Here is a 26,255-nt window from a genome sequence, read left to right as displayed (position 1 = left end):
TGGTTTGCTTACCACCCATTGGATGATGAGGTCTTTTGCATCTTTTTGTTTCTACAGCATTTAGCACAATGGCTAAAATATAATATTTACTAACTGACTGATTGATAGGCAGAAGGATAATCTAAACTCAGGTCCTGTGACTCCAAATTCGGCACTTCCTACTTAAACACTAGGTTTCCCAAAGCTTTACCACTCTAAAAGCCTGTCTTTTTATCAGTAAAATGAGGGGACTGAATAAGATAATCTCCAAAGGCTCTAATATTCTAAACCTGAGATAGTCCTCAGGGTTTACAAACCACTAACATAATGATTCTAGGAGGCAGGTAGTACTAGAATATTTCATATCTATTTTATAAATGAGGAAACTAAGACTCATGGAGGTCAAATGATTTGCTTCTTGTCACAAAGCCAAGTGTTGGGGCTGAAACATTCAAATGAAATTCTCTTAATAATCACAGGCTCTTTCTATTATAAAATACTAAATAATAATAGCTCATACTCATCTTATAGTTTAAGATTTAGAAATTCCTGTGAGTCCCAAGACATTATCCAATAAACTACTGGAAACAATTAGCAATTTTAGCAAAGTTGCAGGTTATAAAACAAACCTTCATAAATCGTCAACTTTTTTATATATGTCTAGCAAGATACAGCAGGAAGAGCTAGAAAGAGAAATCCTGTTCAAAGTAACCTCAGACAATATAAAATTACTTGGGAGTCTATTTGCCAAGACAGACTCAGAAACTTTTTGAAAACAATTATAAAACAACTTCTCACACAAATTAAATCAGATTTAAATAACTGGGCAAATATCAACTGCTCATGGATAGGTAGAGCTAATATATTAAAAATGACAATTCTACCAAAACTAAACTACCTGTTTAGTGCCCTACCAATCAAAATTCCAAAAAATTACTTTAATGAGTTAGAAAAAATTGTAAGTAAATTCATATGGAGAAATAAAAAGTCAGGAATTGCCAGGAGCCTAATGAAAAAGAAGTGCAAAAGAAGGTGGCTTAACCCTACCTGATCTAAAATTATATTATAAAGCATCAGTCATCAAAACTGTTTGGTATTGGCTAAGAAATAGAGTGGTGGACCAGTGGAATAGACTAGGTATAAAATCAGGAGATGATTATAGTAATCTGCTATTTGATAAACCCAAAGAGTCCAGCTATTGGGATAAAAATTCCCTCTTTGATAAAAACTGCTGGGATAATTGGAAGTTAGCATGGAAGAAACTTAGATTAGACCAACACCTAACACCCTTTACCAAGATAAGATCCAAATGGTTAAAGGACTTAGACATAAAAAAATACTATAAGCAAATTAGACTAGTTTACCTGTCAGATCTATGGAAAGGGAACAGTTTATGACTAAGGAAGAGTTGGAGAACATCACCAAAAACCAATTGGATGATTTTGTTTACATTAAATTAAAAAGCTTTTGCACAGATAAAACCACTGTAACCAAGATCAAAAGAAATGTAGTAAATTGGGAAACAATCTTTACAACTAATGATTCTGACAAAGAACTCATTTCTAAAATATACAGAGGACTGAGTCATAATTTTAAAACAAAAAGCCATTCCACAATTGACAAATGGTCAAAGGATATGCAAAGGCAATTTACAGATGAGGAGATCAAAGCAATCCATAGCCATGTGAAAAAACGCTCTAAATCATTAATTATTAGAGAAATGAAAATTAAAGCTTGTCTGATGTACCACCTCACACCTCTCAGATTGGCCAATATGACCAGAAAGGATAATGATCACTGTTGGAAGGGTTATGGGAAATCTGGGACACTATTACACTGTTAGTAGAGCTGTGAACTCATCCAATCTTTCTGGAGAGTTATTTGAAACTATACCCAAAGGGCAACAAAAATGTGCATACCCTTTGACCCAGCAGTGCCACTACTGGGTCTATACCCTGAAGAGATGATGAAAAAGGGTAAAAACATTACTTGTACAAAAATATTTATAGCAGCCCTGTTTGTGGTGGCAAAGAATTGGAAATCAAGTAAATGTCCTTCAATTGGGGAATGGCTTAGCAAACTGTGGTATATGTATGTCATGGAACACTATTGTTCTATTAGAAACCAGGAGGGATGGGATTTCAGGGAAGCCTGGAGGAATTTGCATGAACTGATGCTGAGTGAGATGAGCAGAACCAGACAAACACTGTACACCCTAACAGCAACATGGGGGTGATGATCAACCCTGAAGGACTCACTCATTCCATTAGTGCAACAATCGGGAACAATTTGGGGCTGTCTGCAAAGGAGAGTGCCATCTGTATCCAGATAAGGAGCTGTGGAGTTTGGACAAAGTTCAAGGACTATTCCCTTTAATTTAGAAAAAAAACATATATCTTATTTTCTGATCTTGTTACCTCTTAGACTTCTTGTCTCTTCTTTAAAGATATGATTTCTCTCTCATCACACTCAATTTGGATCAATGTACAACATGAAAACAAAGTAAAGACTGACAGATTGCTTTCTGTGGCGGGGTGGGGGGGAGGGAAGTAAGATTGGGGGGAAAACTGTGAAACTCAAATAATATCTTTAATACAAATAAATTTAAAAAACAAAAAAAGTCCTGTGAGTACTCACAAGAACCCTGTAAGCAAGGTAGTACAGGTAGCATTGTGTGCTTTTTACAGAAGAGGAAACCAAGGCTTTGATAGGCTAGGAACTTGTGTATAACCACATACCTATCAACTATCTAGAAGACAAAGGTAAGTCTCCTACGAATCCAGTCTATCTCATCAAGTCACTTTGAGATTTCCACTTCAAAGCAACCCCTAATTCTGTCGAATATTCCTATAGAATGGTACCTGTTTCCTAAATCTTCCTCAGGAGAGGAATTTCTTTGAATTTTGTCTTTGTACCCCTACCATGCTCCCATCCTATGAAAAAGCTCAGAGTTAACTCATAGAAAACTCTGGCACCAACATTCTTTGGTCATATATGTGCTTATATGAACAAATTATCACCCCTAAACAAGTATCTACTGTGATCCCATGTTATTTCTCTTCCATGGATTCCATCAGGTAACAACACATTATAACTCTATACAGTGACCACTTAGAGTCAAAGAAAGTCAAATTCAAATTCTGCCTATGATTCTTGATAACTTGGGAGCCTTGATAAGCTTTGCCTCCATCTGCTCCAGTACCAACATGGACTTATTTAGCAAGACATAGGCTGCAGATGTGCATTAGTAAGGGATGGTCCCACATGTGAAATCACAGTTCCTTTGTGCATTTCTTATGTCTATGGTTAAGTTTTAGAAAAATTATTCTAGAAATTCCCTGAAAACTTAAAAGAATCTTATCACTCTAAGCCTCAGTTTTCTTATCAATAAGAGGCTAGATGGTCCCTGCTGTTCATGTCTATTTTGTCTTAGGTCAAGCATTGTCACTGGGGCCCACAGCTCTGTATAGATCCCTAAGAATTTGAATTTGGAAATATAACTGGCATTCTTTACATAAAACCATCATCTGAATAAGACATTCACTTGTCAGATCACACTGGCTATATTCCCATTCTTCTTCCATTATAGTATCTGACATGGGTTGAATTTTGAGCTGTGGAAATTCCATCATATGATACTGAAGAGACAAAATTTCATTGTAATATGTTGCAATGCTCTCTAGCTCCCTCCCCCTAAAAAAACAAAACAAAAAACTATGGGTAGCATCTAGGAGTTTACAATGAATTTTGGATTTTCAGTTTTCTGTGCTAAAGGAAAGAGGGAGAAAAAATAAGTTTGGGATCTATAATGGCAAAGATTCCAAGTAAAAATCTGAACTCCAAACATGTACCCTTCTTTTTCCTCCTGAATCTGCTTAGAATGTTTCCACTAAAAAAAAATGTGTCAACAGCTGATTTCCACATATATCAGGTCTACCTGGCTAGGTAAAATGATCTTTTAATTATTTTCTTTGAAGGTTGTGGCTATAGCTCTTACTGGTTCTATGAGAGTCTTACCTTATTCCTTTAGTTTAATTAAAAGAAACATATTTTAAGAACCTATGAATGTCACGCCAGTAGATCACACATGGTGTTCAATAGGTCTTCTGGAAAACAATGTGCTTTGAGTCAATTTTTATTATATGCCACACACTTTCCAGCTCTGCATTAGCCTCTTTCCCTCGAATTAATGGGTTTCTTTCTCTTTTAAAAATCTTTTTATATTGTTATTATGCTAAATATAATGTATCTGTGGAGTCCTGGAGAAGTCATTACCACTCTTTAATTATAAGATGCATGACCTGTTACTTTCCAGACACCCAATTTTATACCTTACTCCCCTCCTCTCAATTAGTTTCTCTGAAGTTCTCATATTAAAACATGTAGGATCACTGATTTCTGGATTAACTGGAGCTATAAATTGTAACACCAGTAAAATTCCAACATGGTGAAAGGTTCCCAGCTGTGTAACAAACCACTGCACCCTATTCAGACAGACACATTTCCAAAACTGTGAACTGAGTTACTTAATCTGTTTATTTTTTCTCCCTCCCCTCCTCCCCCAGCCCCAAATAAAAATATTTTTTAATGAATTTTCAAATTATTTTCATTTTTAAATGAAACTTTCTAATTTCGGCAATATTTCAGCAACAAATGGCCTTTCATTTCTCCATGATTCAGATGATGATTATATTAGAAAATAGAAAAGTAGGATTTTATTTATAATTCAAATTGCTGTACAATCAATCTAGGTACATTTATGATTACATCTTTTACTCACCTGATCATCATAACGGTAAGTGAGGAACTGCTCCCCAGTTGTATCCTCAAGAAAACTTCCTTGGGGAGAAAGGGCAAACTCGGGCAGGAAGTATGCCCCTGGAGATTTCTCTGCACTTGCCTAAAAGAAAAGATCACCCTAGTCACATTCGAGTCTCAAGGATCACACCACTCATGTAAATAATGATGGAAACATAGGGAAAAGACATTCAAAGATGAATCACGAACAGATGCCTTTAAAGTGGACAGGAAAAGCTCTACAGGAGCAGGGGAGAAGATTTTCATTATTGGCCACAAGATGTCAGTAGTGAGATACCCGCTTAAAATAAGCATTGTCTTTGTCTGGCAAATGATCTCCAAGAAATTATTATAGAAATTAGAAAAATGAAAACTACTCCATGTCCTATATCACAGTGAGCTTCCAAACTCTGTAATCTGTATTTTTTCAGTAATATAAGAGTTTCTTGCCTCTCTACAATAATTTTCCAATGCCTCAGTTTCTCACTTTTGTAAGTCTCTTCAGTTGTTTAATAACAATAATCTGTGAAAGGTTTTAAAAACCAAAGGTTTTGGCCTGAATGTAAAGCAGAGATTATGTCTGTGAGAGGCTCAGCTCTGACCAAAGTCAAAGGGTTAACTTCATTTTAATTTAATTCAATAAGCTCCTATTTAGTATCTGATAGTTGCTTTAGGTAAAGGGAAATGGGGGGAAAATCACTGCTCAAAATTATCTTTCATTCTACCAGAGAATAAAACATACTTACACATTAGCAAATACAAAATCTTACTTTCTCATAAGGGAGAAACTATTAAAAAAAAAAAAAAAGCAGATTCTCAAGTCAAGCTAACTCCATGCAGACACAGATAGGTATCTCAATAAAAAATAATAATTAAATTTTTAAAAAAATAGAGAAACAAATATCCTGACTTCTGACTTTCTTTTTTCTCAAGAATACCTGTGTTGCTGGGGGACTTAACATTTTCACTTTCCATGTGAGACCAGAGGCTCGGAACCAGGGTTGGATGCCCTACTCTGAAACTAATTATAAGTTTCCTCATCAATAAAATGGGAATTAATAATATTAAGAATAATTACTTCATTGCAGTATTATGTTAAAAGTACTTTATAAACTTAAAATGATTCATAATAACTATTATGAAACATAGAACTGTCATTTTGATGAAGAATTGAAGGATATATACATAAAGTCCTCACTTTCTCCCTATCCCCATCAAGAGAATCCGAAGCATCTTTCAATCAAGTATGCATGAATACATAAAATAAGCATTTCCTGAATATTTGCAGATAAGGCATTAGGTCAAATTTTGTACAATAAACTTTATCATTGCAAAACACTAGAAGATTATGTGATGATCCACTTATAAGTCCTCATTGATGGCCTAACAAATACAAGTCCTGATTGACTTGGATCTTTAAACTCAAACCTCCCCCCAACTCTAATCACTTGTTTGTTGTACAAACCCCAATCTTTATGGGATAGTCACCACATGTGTGAATAGGCAGAGAATGAATGAAGGAAATTTTATTTTTTCTCATGAACGGGGAGCAAACTGAGAATAAGAGAACTAGTTGGATGGTGAATCAAACACAGTAAAGGAAGACAAATATTAGTTGGCAGGAAGGGATGTTTGGCAAGCAGTGGATTGGAGTGATGGGAGGGAGAGGGAGCCTGAATGTTGTATAACAAATAGGGGTCAAGCTGAGAACAACAGAGAGGAGTAGTAGGAAATTTGGCCAGGGAGGAATTGATGTCAATATGAAGAGTGCTGATACAAGGGCAGGAAGATACAAGGAGGGTTGTGTTCCTGAATTAGTCATTAGGCCATCAATCCTAATGCTACTAAGAAGCATTATGGAATAGTTGCAAAAGGGGCTATATTTAGTCAGGAAGTCTGAGGTTCAAATTCCACTTTTTATATGGTGACCATGGGAAATGAGCCTTAATTTCCTCCTATGTAAAACAGAGGAGACATGACTATAGTATCTATTTCATAGGGATGTGAAAAATCACATGAAAAAAATTATTAAAAAGCATTCTGCAACCATTAGAATATATAATATAAATATCTGTATATAGAAAATTATTATTACCTAACCCTCATGACCCAATTTAGATACTATCAATTTCATGATTATTTCTGTAATTATTGCTGCTCCCAGAAATATCTTCCTCCTCTCATCTTCTAACACTCAGTCATTTTCACTTGAATCCCAACATCAAAGATTTAGAGCTGGAAGGGACTTTAGCAAGGCTATTGGGTCTAATAACTTAATTTTACAGATGAAGAAATTAAGAGAAAAGTTCACTGACTTGCCATGGTCAAAGTAGACTGGAAATTCAAGTAATTCCTAGGACTAGAGGGTTTTGAGTTCAATACACCACAATGTCTCCAAAATTCCCCTCCCTTCTTCCACCCAGTGTCCTAAAATGAAGAAATGCTTAAAAAAAATAAAAGATAAATATATAATAGAAAATAGTTAATGTTACTCTGTGGCTTTCTATGTCAAGACACTAGAAGCAGAGATCCATTTGAGTCTGACACTACTGTACTCTAACATACTCCCTTTCCCAATAATATACTACCTTCTGAACACACTAAGAAACTCACAGATTGTCAGAACTAAAAGGTACCCGAGATCCTCTGTTCCAAACTCCTGATTTCACAGAGACTCAGAGCAGAGAAGTATCTTCCTTCCCTTTCTTCTATCTCTCCCTGCCACTCCAATGAATTCTGCATTTTTTTAACATTAGTTATTTTTGCTGTTATTTTCATTCTAATCTCTAGATGTTCCTTAGATTTCCAAGACTGATGATATTCTGATTTGCTTGAAGTCAAACATAAGTCTCTTTCCAAAGCTATACTCTATTCTACCTACAGTAGCACTAAGCAGGATCTCACTGACTAGCTGAAAAAAGGTGCTATCATCTTGCCAGTGATCCAAACTCTGAAAATCTTGGTTACTTTTGACTCCTCCCTCTCCATTATCCCATAATCTAATCACTCCCCAAATCCTGGCCTTTTTTCCTTCACATGTTTTCTCTTATCCATTCCATTTTTATTGGCACTCTATTTCTTATGTAGACCATCACATTATCCTGCTAGATCCTCTCCATCTTCAGGCTTCCTGTCTTTTGGCTATCTTAAATTATTAAAACAATACTTTCGACTTCTGGGATAAAAACTCACTCCTTCATAACAACTGCTGGGAAAATGGGAAGATTGTATAGGAGAAACTAGGCATCTCACATCTTATACCAAGATAAGTTCAAAATGGGCACAGGATTTAGATAGAAAGAGTAATATTATAAGCCAATTAGGAGAATAAGGAATAATTTACCTGACAGATCTATGGAAAGGAAAGCAGTTTATGATCAAAGAAGAGCTAGAGAACATTATAAAAAACTAAACTGGATAATTTTCATTACATTAAATTAAAAAAGTTTTGCACAAATAAAACCAGTGCAACCAAGATTAAAAGGAATGTGGATAAGTAGAGAAGCAATTTTTACAAATAATGTCTCTCCCAAATAATTCATTACTAAAATATATATAGAGAACTGAGTCAAGCATATTTTAAAAAAACTCAAGTCATTCCCCAGTGGATAAATGGTCAAAGAATCTGGAAAGACAATTCCCAGATGAAGAAATCAAAGCTAGCTATAGTCATATGAAAAATTGCTCTGAATTATTGGTTAGAGAAATGCAAATTAAAACATCTCTGAGGTACCACCTCAACCTATCAAATTGGCTGATATGATTAAAAAGGAAAATGATCAATGTTGGAGGGGATGTAGGAAAACTAGGACACTAATACATTGTTAGTAGAGTAGTGAACTGATCCAAACTTTCTGGAGATAAATTTGGAATTATGCCCAAAGGGCAATAAAATGATGCACATCCTTTGATCTAGCAATGCCGCAATTGGCCTGTATCCTGAAGAGATCATGAAAAAGGGTAAAAATCTTACATGTATAAAAATATTCATAGTAGTTCTTTTTGTAGTGACAAAGAATTGGAAATTGAAGGAATACCCATCAATTGGGGAATGGCTGAACAAATTGTGTTGTGTTGTGTGTGTGTGTGTGTGTGTGTGTGTGTGTGTTTGTGTGTGATGGAACACTTTTGTTCAATAAGAAATCATGGGGACAGGGCAGCTAGGTGGCACAATGGCTAGAGCACTGGCCCTGTAGTCAGGAGTACCTGAGTTCAAATGCACAGATACTTAACAATTCCTAGCTGTATGAGCTTGGAAAAGTCACTTAATCCCACTGCCTTGCAAATAACAAAAAACAAAAGTAATCATGAAGGATGGGACTTCAGAAAAGCTTGGAAAGACTTGCATGAATTGATACTGAGTAAAATGAGCAGAACCAGAAGAACATTATGCACACTAACAACTACATGGGGTGATGATCAATTATGACAGACTTGTTTATTTCAGTAGAACAATAATTAAAGACGATTTTAAAAAACTTGTAACGGAAAATAACTCCATATCCAGAGAAGGAACTGTGGAATTTAAATGAATACCAAAGCTTATTATGTTCAATTTTTAAAAGTTGTCATTCTGTCTCTCTAGTGTTTTCTTTTTTCCGCTTGAATTTGTTTTTTTTTTCTCACAACATGATCAATATGAATCAGTGTTTGGCAAGGTTATAAATATAGAGCTTACATTAGGTTTCTTTCCATCAGGGGAGGGAAGGGACAAAGAGAAAAAATGTAAAACTGAAAACCTTGCAAAAAAGAATGGTAAAAATTACCACTGCATGTAGTTGGAGGAAGAAAGGAAGGAAGGAAGGAAGGAAGGAATTATTTTAAAAACCCCAATACTTTCATTCCCATACTTCCTTGTTTAAAAAGCTTTATATTTTGACTTAAAGGGAACAGCAGTTCAACCATGTAAGCTGGCATTCAAAGGTCTTCAGGATATGGTTCTCACCATCTAGCTGAGATTCAGCAAAATTCTTACCTGCTCCATTATCTTCTCAGAATAGTTCAGTCAATCAATCAAAAAGCATTTATTATTCACCTACAATGTGTTCTGCAATGAGCAAAGGGCATGGAATACAGAAAGACACAAACAACAGTCCCTCCTCTCAAGGAGTTCACAATCATATGGGAGATATAACATATAAACAAAATGTATAAATGAGCTATATCTGGGACAAATGGGAAATAATTTTTTTAGTTTTTTTTTTTTACAAGGCAAATGGGGTTAAGTGGCTTGCCCAAGGCCACACAGCTAGGTAATTATTAAATGTCTGAGGACAGATTTGAACTCAGGTACTCCTGACTCCAGGGTCAGTGCTCTATCCACTGAGCAACCTAGCCAACCCAGGGAATAATTTTAAAAAGGAAGGTAACAGAGATAAAAGGGATTAGGAAAAACTTCCTGTAGAAGTTGGAATTTTATTTGTGACTTCCAGAAAAGATAGTAAACACAGATGAGGGAAGAAGAGCATCCAGGCATGGGTCACTTGGGTAGCCAGAGAATTAAGCTAGTACTGGATATTCCTTCCTCAGTATCCTGAAAGTACTCATTACTCTCTTGGTATTTTTCAAAGGAAAAGAACTGTAGCTATTATTTTCATATTTATGTCCTAAGAAATAGAAAGCCAACTAGACCAACCTATTTTTGAAGAAGAATTCCCTCTTCCACATATCCAACATATGGAAGTAGAAGTCACTCAACCTTGACTTGAGGACTTCTCTGGGCAAGGTAAATGCCCTATGTCAGAGGCAGTCCACTTCACTATGTGATCATTGTAATTGCTACAAAGTTTTCCTTATATGACAGCTAATAGGACTTCTTTACAATTTTCAGTCATTTTTCCCAGTTCTTCCCTCTGAGACTAAGCAAAGTCTAGTCTCTCTTCCACAAGTCATCCTTCAAATATTTAATAACAACAACAGTGAGCATTAAGGTGGCATCTCTAATTAGAGAACTGGTCAGAGAGGTAGGTTCAAGTCCTACTCCTGATATATACTAACTGAAATACTCTGGTCAAGTAACTTAATCTCTCTCAGTGACCTAGGAAACTTTTTAAGACAGTTAATCCCAAGGGGGTCCATGGACTTGGAACTTTTGATATTTTTATTTCAATATAATTTATTTCCATGGCAATCCTATATATTCTATCTTATGTATTTAAAACTATTATTCTGAGAATGGATCTATAGGCTCATCTGCTGCCATAACACAAAAATTAGCTTAAGAATACCTGATCCAAGTCCCTAAACTGAATGCCTCTCTGTCCTGGTAAAGGAAGCCCCTCAGATGGAGCTCCCTACATTGATAAAATGACAAGTCTGGTTAAATAAGTAGTAATAATCAAGGGTGTGCTGAAGTCAGCTCTAAGAAGCTTTGAAGAAAATATTCTAAATTTTCAGTGTGAATATTTACACCAAGGAAACTGGCTATAATTTAGGGTTGATTGCTGATTGTTGATTGTCTAGAGGCTTAGGAAAGCATTAATAATACAATTTAAACTTAAAAACAGTTAATGCCACATTTTCCTGAGACAGTAAATCAACTTCTTCCCCCACAATCAAACAGATGTATCACAGATACACAAAAATTTATGAAAAACATTTCCAATATTTAAGTCACATACCCCAGATCATATCAAATAGTAAATGGAGGGCAGAGCATTCAAAGTCAGGTAATCTGATATTCATTCTAATGTTTTTTGCTCTATGATACTAGCTCCTATATCCTCTTTTTCATGATTTAACATTGACATTTGAAGCTAAGATGAGTGAGAAAGGGAGTTAGCTCTCCTAGTCGCACCTTAAGAGAAAGAACATGGAGTAAGGAATAGGAAGAAGAATATATAAAAGATCTAGAGTGGAAAGAAAAACATAAAAACCGTAGAGGTCAAGTATTCCAATCCTTTATTTTGTAGTTAGGAAATAAAATAGGGAAGTTATAACTTGCCCAAGATCTGAGGTTACCACCATCTCTTTGCTGATGATTCCCAAGTCTACCTATCCTGCCCTAAGTTTTCTACTACTATTATTCTCACATCTCCACCTGCCTTTTGGACAACTCAAAGTAGATATGTTCAGTCTTAAATTCAGTTTGTCCAAAACTACACTCTTTATCTTTCCCCAAAAACCCCTCCCTCCCGTTTACATTCCCAATTTACTGTAAAGAATAACACCATTCTCTCAGTCCCTCAGGCTCACAAGCAAGAAGTCATCTGGACTCCTGACTATCTTTCATTCATTCCCTATATCCAATCTGCTGCAAAGCTTCTTGATTTTATCTTTGCAACAACTTTCTAATTTGTCACCTTCTCTCCTTGGACACCTATACCACTCTGTTACAGGTCCTCACCACTTCATGCTTAGTTGACTGAATTAGTCTGTTGGTGATACAACCCGCCTCAAATCTCTCTTCATTCTAACCCATTCTCTATTCAGCCATTAAAGTGATTTTCCTAAAACATGGATTCAACATGTCAGCCCTATTCTATAACATCCTGTGACTCCCTATTGTCTCTAAGATCAAAAATAAATTCCTCTAGCTTCCCAGGCTTCTTACACTTTCTTCCTTGGCATGACTCTTCAATCTGACACTGGTCTCCTGACTGTTCCATAAACAAGACATTAGCTGGTAGATATAGATTTTCCCTAATGTCCCACGTTCCTGGAATGCTCTCCTTCCTCAGTTCTACAAGCTTTTCTAGCCTCCTTTAAGCCCAAATCAAAATTTCTTCTTTATTGGAAGCTTTTTTTTGACACCTCTTAATTCTAGTACCTTTCCTCAATTATTTCCTGACTATCCCGTATGTAGCTTGATTTGTACATCTGCATATTTGCATATTGCTTCCTAATAAGGGACTGTCTTTTGTCTCTTTTTTATATTCTCAGTGCTTATTTCAGTTCATGACACATAGTAAGCATTTAATGAATATTTACTGATTGATTTAGATAGCAAGTGTTAGAGGTGGAATATGAACTGAGGTCCACTGATCTGGGAATTATAAACCATATTGTCCTTGGTTAAGGTTCTCTGAATCTCTGACTTTGTCAAATGGAATTCCCTATGTCCATAAAATTAAGAGCTTTCATTCATTAAATGATCTCCAAGGTTTTTCAGAATAAAGTCTCTTGTCTCTAACTAAAGCTCAGTAGTCAGGGTTAAGAATCTTGGACACCTCCCTATCCTACCTCAAAAGTAGACACATAAAAGCAATTTTAAGAATGGATAAGTCTCATTTCTGCCTCAAAGTCACATCTTTGCATCCTTATCTACAGATCTACAGTTTACTAGAAGAAAGAGAGATGGCGTATCCCTATGGGACCATGGACCCCCCCCCCCCCCAAGACCTGTCCAATGGGAGATTTTCAAAGTCAGAAAAAGAACAAGGATCTATCCACTGGTCAAGTTGGGGTAAAGCTGATGACAGTAATAAATGCCCTTCTCTGCTCTCCAGTAACCTCATAATAGGATTTTTCCTCTTTCCCCCTATAGGCAGGAGAGGAAAAAGTAAGCAATTTTTGTGGCCTCTAATAGTACATACCTTTGTACTCCTGTCTCCTGATTAGCATTCTGAAGTTTGACTACTGTGAACAGCCAAATCTTTAATAAAAAACTTTTCTGTAACTAGTTAGAGACTAGACACTTTATTCTGAAAAACTCAGAGATCATTTAATGAATGAAACCTCTTAATTTTATGGACATAAAGACTAAAATTAATGAATGAGGTCCAGAGACACTTCACTAAAACCATACTTCTGAGGCAGAATGGAGACAGACTCTTGATTCTGCCTAACATGACCCTTCTACACTTTACTGTCCTCTTTATAATTTATAAATAATATTTCAAGGGTAGTTTTTAAATATCCCAATCCCTACCATCAATAGTGTTATAGAGATTTCTTTTATCCTGGAAATAACATAAGCAGCAATTCTTTCAAATGCCAGAGATAACTACTCTATACAACAAAATTCAAGTTTTCTTTTGGAAAGATACTTTATATTTATATGACATTCTCATTTATCATTATGGTTTCCCATCTGTTCTCTCTTATGAAGCATTCATAATATATTATTTCCAACATTCCATGAATTTGTGTTAAATTCTGAAAAGGTGATCTCTAACCTTGTTTAAACTTTTGCAATGACCATCATGTTCTTTTTATTTTCCATTTTCCATTCTATATAAACTGATCTTTAAAACACTGAGATACTAAACAGAATTCTGGTCTTTTAGTTTTATGGGGGGGTTTTACATTTGCAAACTAACTATAAGGAAGCAACCATGGTATTTTGGGAGGACCCCTTATTTGAGAATGAGAGAGATTTGGGTTCAAATCCCTTGCTTAGCCACTTGTTCCATTTGTGACTTTAAACAAGTCACTTCACTACCCCTCAAAAGTTTCAGTTTCCTCATCTGAAAAATGATGCAGAGATTTTGAAGATCCCCTTTTAAGTTCAAGTCTTATAAGCCTACCTTCCTAACCTTATTTGAGGGGGGCAGAAGGAGAGAGATTTAGGTTGCAAAATTTAAATTAAGATCCTCTGCAGAGAAGAATAACTTCAAAAAGCACAGTAAACCAATGTACTAGGATCCTGGGGAAGAGCTCTGTAAGACACACATTCTTCTGTCTCTGTCTCTCCTCCATCTTTCATTTTACAAATGAAGAAACTGAGGTTAAGTAAAATTAAAGATAAAATTTAACAGTCTCACAGATGAAAATAAAATGTAAAAGAGACAGAATTTTAATCCAGGTCCTCTGGATGCACCCTAGGCATCTCAAATTTAACATGTCCAAAATGGAATTTAGTATTTTCCTTTCAAAACCTATTCCCATTTCTACTACCATCAAGGGCATCACCATCCTTCCAGTAAGCCTGTTTTATAACCTTGGTTTGATCTTTAACTTCTCCCTCTCCCTCACCCTAGGCAACCATAGGACTGCCTAACTTCATCATTTCTAACTCTTCACACTCTTCACATTAATCCTACGCAGCCACCATGCTGGTTCAGGTCCTCATTCCTCTTTACTTAGATTACAACAACAGTCTTCTAACTGATCTCCCTTCCTCCACAAAGCTACCATTGTGATTTTCCTAAAGTGCAGGTTTGACTATGTCACTACCCTATTCAATAAATTCCATTGTTTCTCTAATATCACTAAAAACAACTATAAATTGGCATTTTAAGTCCTTTGCAACTTGACCTCAATCTACCCTTCCAATCTTATTACACAATCCTCCTCTTTATGTATTCTGTGGTCCCATCAAATCTGTCCTAAATGTTACTCACACAAAACATTTCTCTTCCCCATGGCATGCCCATTTCCAGTGCCTTGAATACAACTCTTCCTCCTCTTAACCTCTTAAAATCCTAGCTTCTTTAAGATTTAACATGTAACTCAATGAACAGCTTCTCCATAAAGTCTTTCCTGACCTCCTGCTACCCCCAGCTCCCAGCACCCTTATCTTCCAAATTATTTTGGAATCTATTTTGCACATCCCTAGAGAGGGCATACTGTTTCCCCCTGACAGAAGGTGAACTCTTTGAGAAAAGGCATGTTTTGTTTTTATCTTTATATTCCCATCACCTGGCACAGTGCCTCCTACTTAGTAAGTATTTAATGCTTGATGATTGATATAACTGTATGAAAACTGATGCACAGAATCTAAAATGACTCCTAAGTGAATTATTCTGAAGTAGAGCCCACTTTTCCTTACTCAGTATTTCCAATTTTATCACAATTAATTTTGATTACAAAAAGTCAAAGACCTTGACTAAGTAACATTATGGATAACACCCTTTCCAGGTAGCAAAGAAGAAAAGAAACTTTTTTAATAAATAGAGAATATTTTTTCAATTTTCAGAAATGGAAATGAATGTAATATTTAGTAAAAAAAAATATGCAAAATAAACATGACATAAAACTTGAATAGCTTCCCCAAAAGAATGATGAATAGATTTTGTTCAGTGTATGATGTTAAAATAAGAAAATCCCCTTACTGTCTTGAAAAATAATCATTGCTTTATTGAACCGATCACTGCTTATTATATGTTTAATTCAAGATTGTATCTTCTGATTAGAACACATATTTCCTGTTCAATAAATTTCTTATTTTGCTAATAAATCTTTGTTCCACATAGAAGACCTGTCATAAGGAATATACAGTAGTAGAAATATTCAGAGAAAGCCAACCTTAGTCACAAAGTCCCAAGTTAACAAGGAAATAGGATAAAAGATGGAAGGAGATGGAGATGAGAAAATGAGAAAAAATATGAACACAGAATTATAGATTTAGGGATAGAAAAGATCCAACTATCTCATTTTATAGAAGTAGAAAAAGGAGCCCAGAGAGATAAAGAGATATGCCTATATTAATCCATATAATAAACAGCAGAGGTGGATGTGAAAGTCAGGTTACCCTATTTCAAATCTATTACAGAGGATATGCACAAGTGCTATGAAGAAAGTAACATGATGGAGTCTCTAAATTTATAGATGGATGACAACTGAGAATTCACTTAGTCTAGCCTCATTTTACAGATGAAAAAGCTAAAAAGTCCAAAGAAAGTTATGAATACAAAGGCAGAACTAAATCCTAGGTCCCCATCCTCTAATTTGCTATACTTTCTATTTCATCACATTTCCTCTGAGCAATCAAAACACATTTCTGTGTTATTAAGGCAGCTGCATTTATTTCTGACACCCCCTCAATTAATAGACTTGACTTTTGTACATTTGATCTCACTTAACCTGCTACTATTTGTGAAATAATGAATTCCTTCTAGAACTTCCTCTCAACTCCATGCTCTAATCACCTTCTATGTCTAACTATTGCCCCAGGGTTTATTAGACAAGTACAGCCCTGTGTAGTTGGAGCATGAATAACCCACAGTGGGTTCAAAGTGAAAACAAAAACAGAACAGTCCTTTTGCCTTTTGCAGACTCCAGTAAAACTTGGTCCCAACAAACTGCTGACTTCCCTGAGGCTCCTGAATCCCAGAATGAGTCTTCTGATGAACAATCTGGTCTACTCCCTCTTGGCATCTTTGCCGGCAACTCCCTCTCTATGCTCCAGGCTGACCATCCTGGCAAAGACCATAGCCTGGAACCTGATCACACCCTTGCTCTTACTGGCTTCTAGAACTCCCTCTGGCCCTTAATCTCCAAGGCTCAGTTTGGTGCTATCTCTGCAATAACCTTAAGCCAGTATTTGGAGTGACTCTGTGGTTGACAACTTAAATTTCTTTAAATTCCAAATGCGTAGAAATCCTGTCTCCTCTGTATAGAATGAGTCATTCTGTTCTTTGTCCATAAGATTCTCATTTTGCTGTAGGTCTAATTCCAAACAACAACAATACTTAAGTTTAAATTATCTTCTAATTAGGATCCTTGCAAAATTTACAAATATTCAGATGCTATATATCCAGACAAAAGACTTAGAAAGGACCTAAGAGTCACTATAGCCCAGTCTTCTCATTTTACAACTCACCGGTACAGCTAGAGGGTTGACTGAATAAAGAGCTGGGCTTGGAGACAGCAAGACCCAAGTTCAAATGTGACCTCAGACACTTAGAAGTTCTATGATTCTCAGAATCAAGTTTTCTGGTTCCAAATCCATAGCAGTTAATTTCAGGTACTTACAGAGGTGGAATCAAATTCGTAAGGGACTTTTAAATATAAGTCAATGTACTTCCCAATTCATGAATGTCCTTTCCATCAGTGGTATCAGACTCAAATAGAAAAGAGGGTCCTTAAACCATAAATAAGGATCTCTATTAACTATTAACTCTATTAAGGATACCTATTAACTTAGAAAAACACATATCAATATTATTTATGTTCTATTATATTTTATTTATTTTGTTAAATATTTCCCAATTACATTTTAATCTGGCTAGGTTGCACTCAAGAGTGTTGCCCCACATAATCTGTGAAAGATAGCCACCCAGGCTGAGGTGGTGAATTCCCTGTCAGAGAGTTCACCCACTGTTAGACAGCTATGATTTTTAGAAAGTTCTTTCTTAAATGAACTGAAATCTGTCTCCTAGTAATGTGATGATTTTTGTCAGTTTGCTTTTCAATGCCCTAATACAAAATGGTTATTACTTTATTCTCTTAAATGGAATAAACTATAAGTATTCATCAAGAGTAGCAACATTTATGTTATATCATTCAAAGTTAGAATTCTCAACTAATTATTTGTTCTTTCCAGTCCACAACCACATATTCCCTTTCCATAGTCTTTCCACTGTTATATTTCATCCTCCCAACCCCCAAAATTAAGCAAACAGCTATTAGTAATATCTTCTATAACATTCTATTGTTTGAAATCATTTGCACAATATTCTATCAAGTGGATTCCTGTATTGGTGCAAGGGTGAAGAAGATGACCTCTCATATCCCATCAATCTGTAGTATTTAGATGCCAGCTGTTTCCCAGATCCCACTCTGTTTTGAAACCAGAACAAACACCACCCAAACTTAGCTGTGAATGAAAGTTAACCGTTGGCCAAACACAAAATGTTCCCCAGTTGGAGTGTTTATGAACCACTCCCAGAAAGGATCTTGTGAAAACATTCAATTTTGGCAGATCCTTTACTACCATTGGAGCATACAAATATCTACTGAATGAAAACAACTACAGATTCATTCAGATTAATTTTATTTTTCTCTATTTTTTTCTCCTGAATCCTGATACAAAGATGGCATTGCTCCACTGGGAGATAGAGGAGAGAGTTATGAATCTAGAGATCAATGCACATGATAACAAGGAATGAAAAGCTGAAATGTAAATCAAAAGGAGGGAATTTGTAAAGATTATTTACAAAAAAGTTACTATAAAGGTTATCACAAGAAGTTAACTTTTAAAGGAGGTAAATATATTAGACCAAGAGTTAATGAAATTGGACACAAGGCAATAATAGGTCACTAAAAGATGTGCTTTATTCAAAAGAAATAAATCTAGTTGAAGGAATGATGCAATTCCGCTACATCCACATGGTCTATCATTTAATACGTGCTTAATATGTACTTGTGGATTGAATGACTGATGGGTAAAAAGTTAGATACCAGCACATTTACATACAATTCTGAGGGCAAAAGCATAGTAGAGTTTAGGTGAAGATTAGGAGAAACAAAAGTGATACCTTCATGGGAATATATCCTGGTATATATATCAAACATATGGCCCACAATTCTTCTAAGTATGAGCCAAACGTGATTAAAATGTTATTGGAGAATATTTGACAAGCTGTATAAAAAACCACAATAAAATACAAGTAATTATTCTTGTTGTTCAATTGTTTCAGTCACATCAAATTCTATGTGAGTCCATTTGGATGTTTTTGACAAAGTCACTAAAGTGGTCTGACATTTCCTTCTTTAGTTCATTTTACAAATGAGAACTAAGGAAACAGGATTAAATGACTTGACCAGGGTCACATAGCTAGTAAGCATCTGATTTGAATTCAGGAATATGAGTCTTCCTGACTTTAGGCACTCTATCCACTGTACCACTTCACTGCCAAAAAATGTAAAAAATTAATACTTTCAAACTAAAATAGCTGTATGTATGGATGTATGTATAAACTAGTGGATTCCATTTCAATTTGAGTTTGACACCACTGCTAAAGACCTCTACATTAGAAAGAGGATATAGATGATGCCTTCTTAAAACCAAAAAAAAAGAAATGATACAAAGAAGACTAATACTACTAATATGTTTCATTATCCTTTCATCTGATAAAAATCTAATACCTTGCTAACAATTTCATTTCATTTCCTAGAACTGCTATTTTTATTTTTTTAATGAACATGAAAAAAATATGAGAGAACATTGCCCAGTACACCTCTTAGGATAGATGGAAGATCCACAAATACTGCACAATGCAGATTTTCAGAATTTTTCATTGCCCTGATTGGTTATGTTGCTTTTTTCCTCTTCCTCTTCCTTTCTTTTCTTTTTTTCTTTGAAAAATATTATGTCATCTGTTGTGAGAAGAGGAGGGAAAGGAATACAGTGGAAAACTATGATGATGTAAAAAAAGAAGATGTCAACAATATTTATAAAAGTAAAAGGAATATTTTTTCTTCAAATACAAGTATCAAATATGGGAATAAGATGCTCATAGCAAATTTTAAAAATCAGAGTCTGTAGCCCTCTTCAACACTGTCTCTGCTCAAGAGAACTATAGTTGGTGATCAGGTTCTTGGTCTCCCTGAAAAGAGAACAATGAACTTATAATTAGAATTCAGAAAAATACTACATATAATTGGGAGAATCTCTAGAAAAGAGAAACCCTAGCAGGGGCATATTCTCTGTGTTCAAATGCTTGAAAGAGAGATGTGGCGTGGAAATAATCTTTTTCTATGTGACTTCAGGGTACAGGGTACAGAAACAGAATGGGGTAAAATTCTAAGGATACAGATTTTAACTCAATGGAAGTTAAAATTTTCTAACAGTCAGGAATATCTTTTCTAATTAATTTCTATTCAGGTGAAGCTTCAGCTGAATTCAAAAAGAGTTTGGGTTTCATGACCTGTGAAGTCTCTTCAAACTCTGTGATTCTCTATTCAAAAGGGAATCAGATACTTTGCATAAATAGTGAGACAAATAGTCACTGGAATTGTTCAAACACAGGCTGGATAGGTATCTCTTATAGATGCAATTCCATCATGAGGGGAGAGATACAACTCCAAGGTCATTAAGGTCCCCTCCAATTCTTTCTCTCTCTCTCTCTCTCTCTCTCTCTCTCTCTCTCTCTCTCTCTCTCTTTCTCTCTCTCTCTCTCTTCATAATATATGTGTGCGTGTGTATATATACATATGTATATATACACACACACACAAATACATATAACTAGCTCTATTCTTTTCATTACCCAATGTGCATAGGCAGACACATCTTTGGATTCAGAAGTAATGTAGTTATCAATATAGTATTTGGAGAAAAACTGTTTTTAACATCTCAGTTTTATTACTGAATGATTCTGGGTAAATGGCATAACCTTCTTGGGCTGGAAATTGGATGAAATGGGCTCTCCAGTCCCTCTCAACTCTAAACTCTATGTTGTCTTCAGGGCCTAGAACTTCTGTATCACATGATAGACAGAGATTTGTAAAATTAGTAGTCCAGATATTTCCTTCTAGGTACTATGGAGCCCTAAAAGTACAAGGATCAGGGTATGCTCAAGGTGAGAAAGCACCAACGTTATGATGGTGATGAGTACCTTACCTGTTCAAACACTTAAGCCAAATTACTGGTTTGGAAAAATTGCAGAATATACTGCCATATAGCCTTTTCTGGATCTGAACTTAAAAGAAGAAAGAATCATAAGAAAGCTTCTGCTCTGGTGGGTGGATTTCAGAAAAACCTGAAAAGACTTACATGAAACTGATGCTGAGTAAAGTGAGCAGAACTAGGAGAACATGAACATTAACAGCAACATTGTGTGATGATCAGCTATGACAGATTTAGATCCCCTCAGTAGTTTAATGATCAAAGATAATTCTAAAAGATTTGTGATGCAAGATGCCATCCACACCCAAAGAAAAAACTGTGGAGTCTGAATGCAGACCAAGCATATCATTTTCACTTTTCAAAATTTGTTTTATGTTTTTTCCTTTCTCATGGATTTTTCCATTTTATTCTGATTCTTCTTTTACAACTAATATGGAAATTTATTAAACATGATTGTGCATGGATGACCTGTATATCAGATAACTTGCTCTTATGGGAAAGGGGAGGGAATGGAGGGAGGTAGAAAAATGTGGAATTCAAAATCTTATTAAAAAATGAATGCTGAAAACTATCTTTACATGTACTTGGAAAAAAAAGTGGAAAAAAATCTGTTCTGCTCAATTCCAAGAGTATTTATTACTAGCACACACCTGAATCCATTAAGGAAAATCTAATCATCTATTATCATTTTTAACCAAGTTACTTAACACTTTTTCATCTCCAAAAGACATAACATAGGTTTTATTTCCTAAACCTGAAACCTAGGTTAAAAAAGAAACATTCCAGATCACTTTTTTCAAGTTCACTGTCGTCACTCTGAATATCTTTTAAAGCTATGTTTAAAAAATATATTCCTGATAAATATAAAATACATTTTCTTTGGCAGGACTGGTATTGTGGGCAGAAGATCAAATGAGTCTTAACATTTTTCTGAACTTTTAAAAACTTTATCCCAATGATTAAGTTTTTGGATATTTATCAACAACTAATTGTATTTTCTCTTGATATAGTTTGGCTAAAATTTAAGATTTCACTAAAAGACTTCTACAACACAAAAGCCAAAATATGAAGGAGTTTTTTTTTAAATTCACCTTAGCTCTGATGCAAATTTCCAAAAGAAATATGAGCACCTGAGTCTTACACTTCCCTCTCTAAGTTGTTTCTTTTTTCTACACACTGGAAATGAGTTGTTTGTTTTTAAAAGTCTTAACTAAAATGCAAACTTGTCATATTCAATAACAATTTTTAACAAAAAGGAATTTTGAACTAATATATGCCGTTTGCCTTGGAAACACCACCCCCAACACACACATTTTAAACTTGCATGAGCAGGTAGAGCCAAGATGGAAAACACAGATTAATTTTCTCCAGTGAAGAGCTAGTAGCCAGAGGAGAAATCTCATCTTGTAATTTTTAGGGGAGGGTGGGCTGGGGAGAAAGACAACTAAAGGAATCAAATCCCATCCAACAAGACTTTTCTTTAGGCACCACCTACGGGAAACAGGCACCACCTTCCACATGTAACTTGACATGACTGACATGTGAATGCACTCTACTCCAACAGGAAGACCAAAATGTTTTGGCTGTAATTTTGAATAAAATGTTGGCATTTCACAATGGATTATTTAAAAACAAGACTATTACTCTGTATGGATGGAAGAAAGACAGACTTGCCCTGCCAATATATACAGTTTAGCTATTTTTCCCCTTGAGCCTTCTCCCTAACAATTTTATTTAAGACTTCATTTTTTTGGTAAGCCTTGAAATAAAATTCTCCCATTGGAAAGAGCCTCAATTTGTAAAATGCTACAGAGATAAAAGCTTCTCTTAAAATATCTTGAAGAGAAACTGAAAAAAGAGGGATTTCATGAATAATTTGACTTTTTAAATTCAATATTGAGTAAGCAACACAGACAAATGGAATAATGTGAGAAAATATTTGGAATTGTATTTGCTGTTATTGTTATTTTTTGACAGTTTATCTGTTTTTCAAACAGGACAATTTTACATAGACATTTGTCTCTCCAGAATTGTTTACCCATCTTTCAATATCTAACTTCTTGGAAACAGTTAAGCATATTCATTCTTTAAGTATCATTTAGTGATGGGAAGGAAGAAAGGGAAGGAGGGAGGGAGGGAGGGAGGAAAGGAAGAAGGAAGGAAGGAAAGGAGAGAGGAAAACATTCTTTTTAAAGTCTATGAAGTATTTTATATAAGTTATCTCATTTAAGTTTCCTAGCAAACCTCAAAATTAGTCACTATTGTCCCCATTTTACAAAGGAGGAAACTAAAGCCCAAAGTGACTAGGCAACTTTCCCAGAATTATACAACTAGTAATTGTCACATGTCATTTGAGCTTGGTCTCCCTGGCACCAAGTCTATGACTAGTCACTATCCATCATAATCAATGAATACAATTTTATTTCTGAGGATGATGGGACCTTTTTAGTAGTATTAATTATATAAAGTAAAAATGGTTATTTTTGCCATTAGCAAAGCAAAGCAGTGGTGGCCTCAGTGAGCTTGAAAATTATTAGGTTATATGAAGTCATTCAAGAATTTAGAGTTTAATTCTCTAAATAGACATGTCTTCTTTAAATATAGATATTATTCATTCAGTAACAATTTATTAAACAACAATAAAAATGTATAAGGTGCAAGACAATCAAATATGAAAATAAGTGGCATAGTCCTTAACTCTACAAAAAGCTTAAAATCTACTTGTAAAGCTAGGGTAGATACATAAATAAGTCAAACATAAGGGAGATCATGGGGGCAGCTAAGTGGTACAGTGGATGGATCCGGAATCAGAAAGACCTGCGTTCAAATCTAGTGTCAGACACTTACTAGCTATATGACCTTGGGTAAATCACTTACCCCTGTTTGCCGCAGCTTCCTCATCTGCAAAATGAGCTGGGGAAGGAAATGACAAAACCACTCCAATATTTCTGCCAAGAAAACCCCAAATGGAGCCACAAAGAGCCATGACTGAAAAGACTGAACAACAACAAAAATAAAAAGAGAGAAAGTGATATGACCAAAAGAGAGGTCCAAGCAATGTAGAAAAACAGGTCACCTGATCTGTGGCTTAGATGGAGACTTCACTGCAATGTCTGTTATATAAGAGATACTTAAAATGGATGTTGCTTGATTGAACCATGTTGATCACTACCCCACAGTTCCTTGAATTGATTGGCTTTCATTCTCTTCTCCTCAAAGGCCAGTGCAGATTATAATGAATCTGAGCTGCTGACCTTCATTCCACAGGTAAAGAGTCTCATGAGTCCACATACATTTCCTCAGATCTTGATAAAGATCACTGGCACTTCACAACATGCCCCCAAATTGGGAGTCATCCCTTCTGTGGCAGAAGCTATAAATCTAGGCACAAGAGTCTTCTCCAGGTTATGTGCAAATAACCTCTTGGTGAAATAGCATCCATTAAACTTCTTTTGCATCTTTCGTTGCAGAATTTTATCTCTCTGGTGTATAGGGACCAATCCTGCCTTCCTTGGGGAATGCCACCTCAGTTGTAAGTTTATGTAATTCCTTCAAGCCAGTGTACAGGCAGAGTCCCCAGAAGGGAATGGTAGGATCGAAATGATCTGTTTCTGTTCAGGGGTAGGCAGGATTAGGAGCAGGTCCAGAACTTGTCAAGTTACTGATCATGCCCCCATACTTGCTTCTACTCTGTTTCTTTGAAAATCTTTCACAGAGCTGCCAAAAACAATTCTCCATAAGACATAAGCATACCCATGGCACCACCCTACATCTCCAGAAGACTAGCCATATGACCCTAGATGAATCACTTCCCTTCTCAATGTCCCAAAGAAATCTTTAAGATGAAGTTGCAGACCATTCTCAAAGGATGTTTCCTCCCAAGGTATTTCCTAAAGCAATGTAATCTGCACCATATCCTCAGGTATGGTCCAAAAAACACAAACACTCTTCAGAAGCTCTATAGCTGATTGCTTCTTAAACTGACATTTAAGGTCTTTCAAAATCTGGCTCCAATCTACCTTTCCAGTCTTATTTCATTTTTCTCTCTACCACTCACCATGTTCCTGCCAAACTACTAACCATTGTTTGAACTTGACATGCTATCTCCCATTCTACGTCTTTTCCGTTCACTACAACAGAAAGTCCACCTTTCAAATTTCTCTTCCACTAAGGCTCAGCTCAAAGGCTACATCTTCCACTGTATCCTTCTCTGATGCAAACTTCTGATAGCAATCCCTCCTTCCTAAACTATTCCTACAGCACTCCACCTGATTGCCTCCTTTTTCTCCTCTGTAGGTATATAATAATATGGCCCACTTCCTGAAAAAATGGAAGTCCTTTGAGATCAAGACCTATGTTATTTTTAGTTTTCATATCTGCATCAACTAGCACAGTGTCTTATACATAAAAGGATTTCAGTCATTGTTTTGTTTTCCCAATTGAATTGGGGGCTGGGCGATAAGAATTATTCTCAGGCAGGTCTGAGTAGACTGGTGTCTGAGAACATGGTTGTGAAGCATCAATGTGGCCAAGCCCACATCTGCATTTCCTTCAGCTGCCTGCCATTAAAAAATGTCTACTGCCTTGAACTGTTTCTTTGAGTGAGGCAAATTGTCCTCAACACCTGCCTCCTGTATTGTTTCCTGTCTTGCTCTAGTTTTGATGTCCCTGATGCTTGACCCATTGCTTTCCAATTCTTGAGAGTGTGTTCCTACTTAGCCTCTGGCTTTGGGACCTGTTATTTTGGTCTTTCAGGCTTTGGACTTTATGCCCATCTTACAAGTTTTCTCCATGAACTCTCTGGCTTTCCCTGACTGTGTATGAACCCACTTTATCCCAGCTGGCTTGTTTACATACTTAACAACCATGTCAGCTTATTGACTTACTTAAGGGCCCTTCCAATTATATTCTGGCTAAAACAGAGGTCTGCTAATCTCTACCACATTTCCTACTCTGCCTCTGGCTTTCTCCTTGCATTTGGGGAAGGGGAGGAGAGTGGGGGGGGGGGAAAAAGGGTAAAGAGTTGGGTCCATATAATAATACTTCTAAAAATGTAAAGTAATGGTAGTCTCCTGGACTCCTGCTACTCCTCTGCAACATAACAATTGAGCTGTGATTTTATGAATTCAGCAGCTTCTGCCAGTGCATATGAGGAAGGCATTAGCCCCATCACCCACACTAAGGCTTTTTTATTATCAGTAAACAACAGCTGTGAGAAACAAGCCTTTTCTCCTTATGACCAAAA

The 26,255-nt window shown here is 35.9% G+C and overlaps 1 protein-coding gene across 2 annotated transcripts in view; it reads right to left on the bottom strand.

Annotated features, from left to right (window-relative positions):
• Window positions 1–26,255, bottom strand: part of ADAMTSL3 (ADAMTS like 3) — a 713,745-nt gene that overhangs the window by 610,114 nt on the left and 77,376 nt on the right. For both annotated transcript variants that reach the window (XM_074233985.1, XM_074233986.1), the window contains exon 3: window positions 4,760–4,879. In XM_074233985.1, the coding sequence (XP_074090086.1) occupies window positions 4,760–4,879 (120 nt within the window). The remainder of the gene's footprint in view (window positions 1–4,759; window positions 4,880–26,255) is intronic.

The sequence above is a fragment of the Macrotis lagotis genome, chromosome 4, assembly GCF_037893015.1.
Source record: "Macrotis lagotis isolate mMagLag1 chromosome 4, bilby.v1.9.chrom.fasta, whole genome shotgun sequence".
NCBI lineage: Eukaryota > Metazoa > Chordata > Mammalia > Peramelemorphia > Peramelidae > Macrotis > Macrotis lagotis.
The sequence above is the reverse complement of the archived record's forward strand: the minus strand, read 5'-3'. Positions and strand labels throughout refer to the sequence as shown.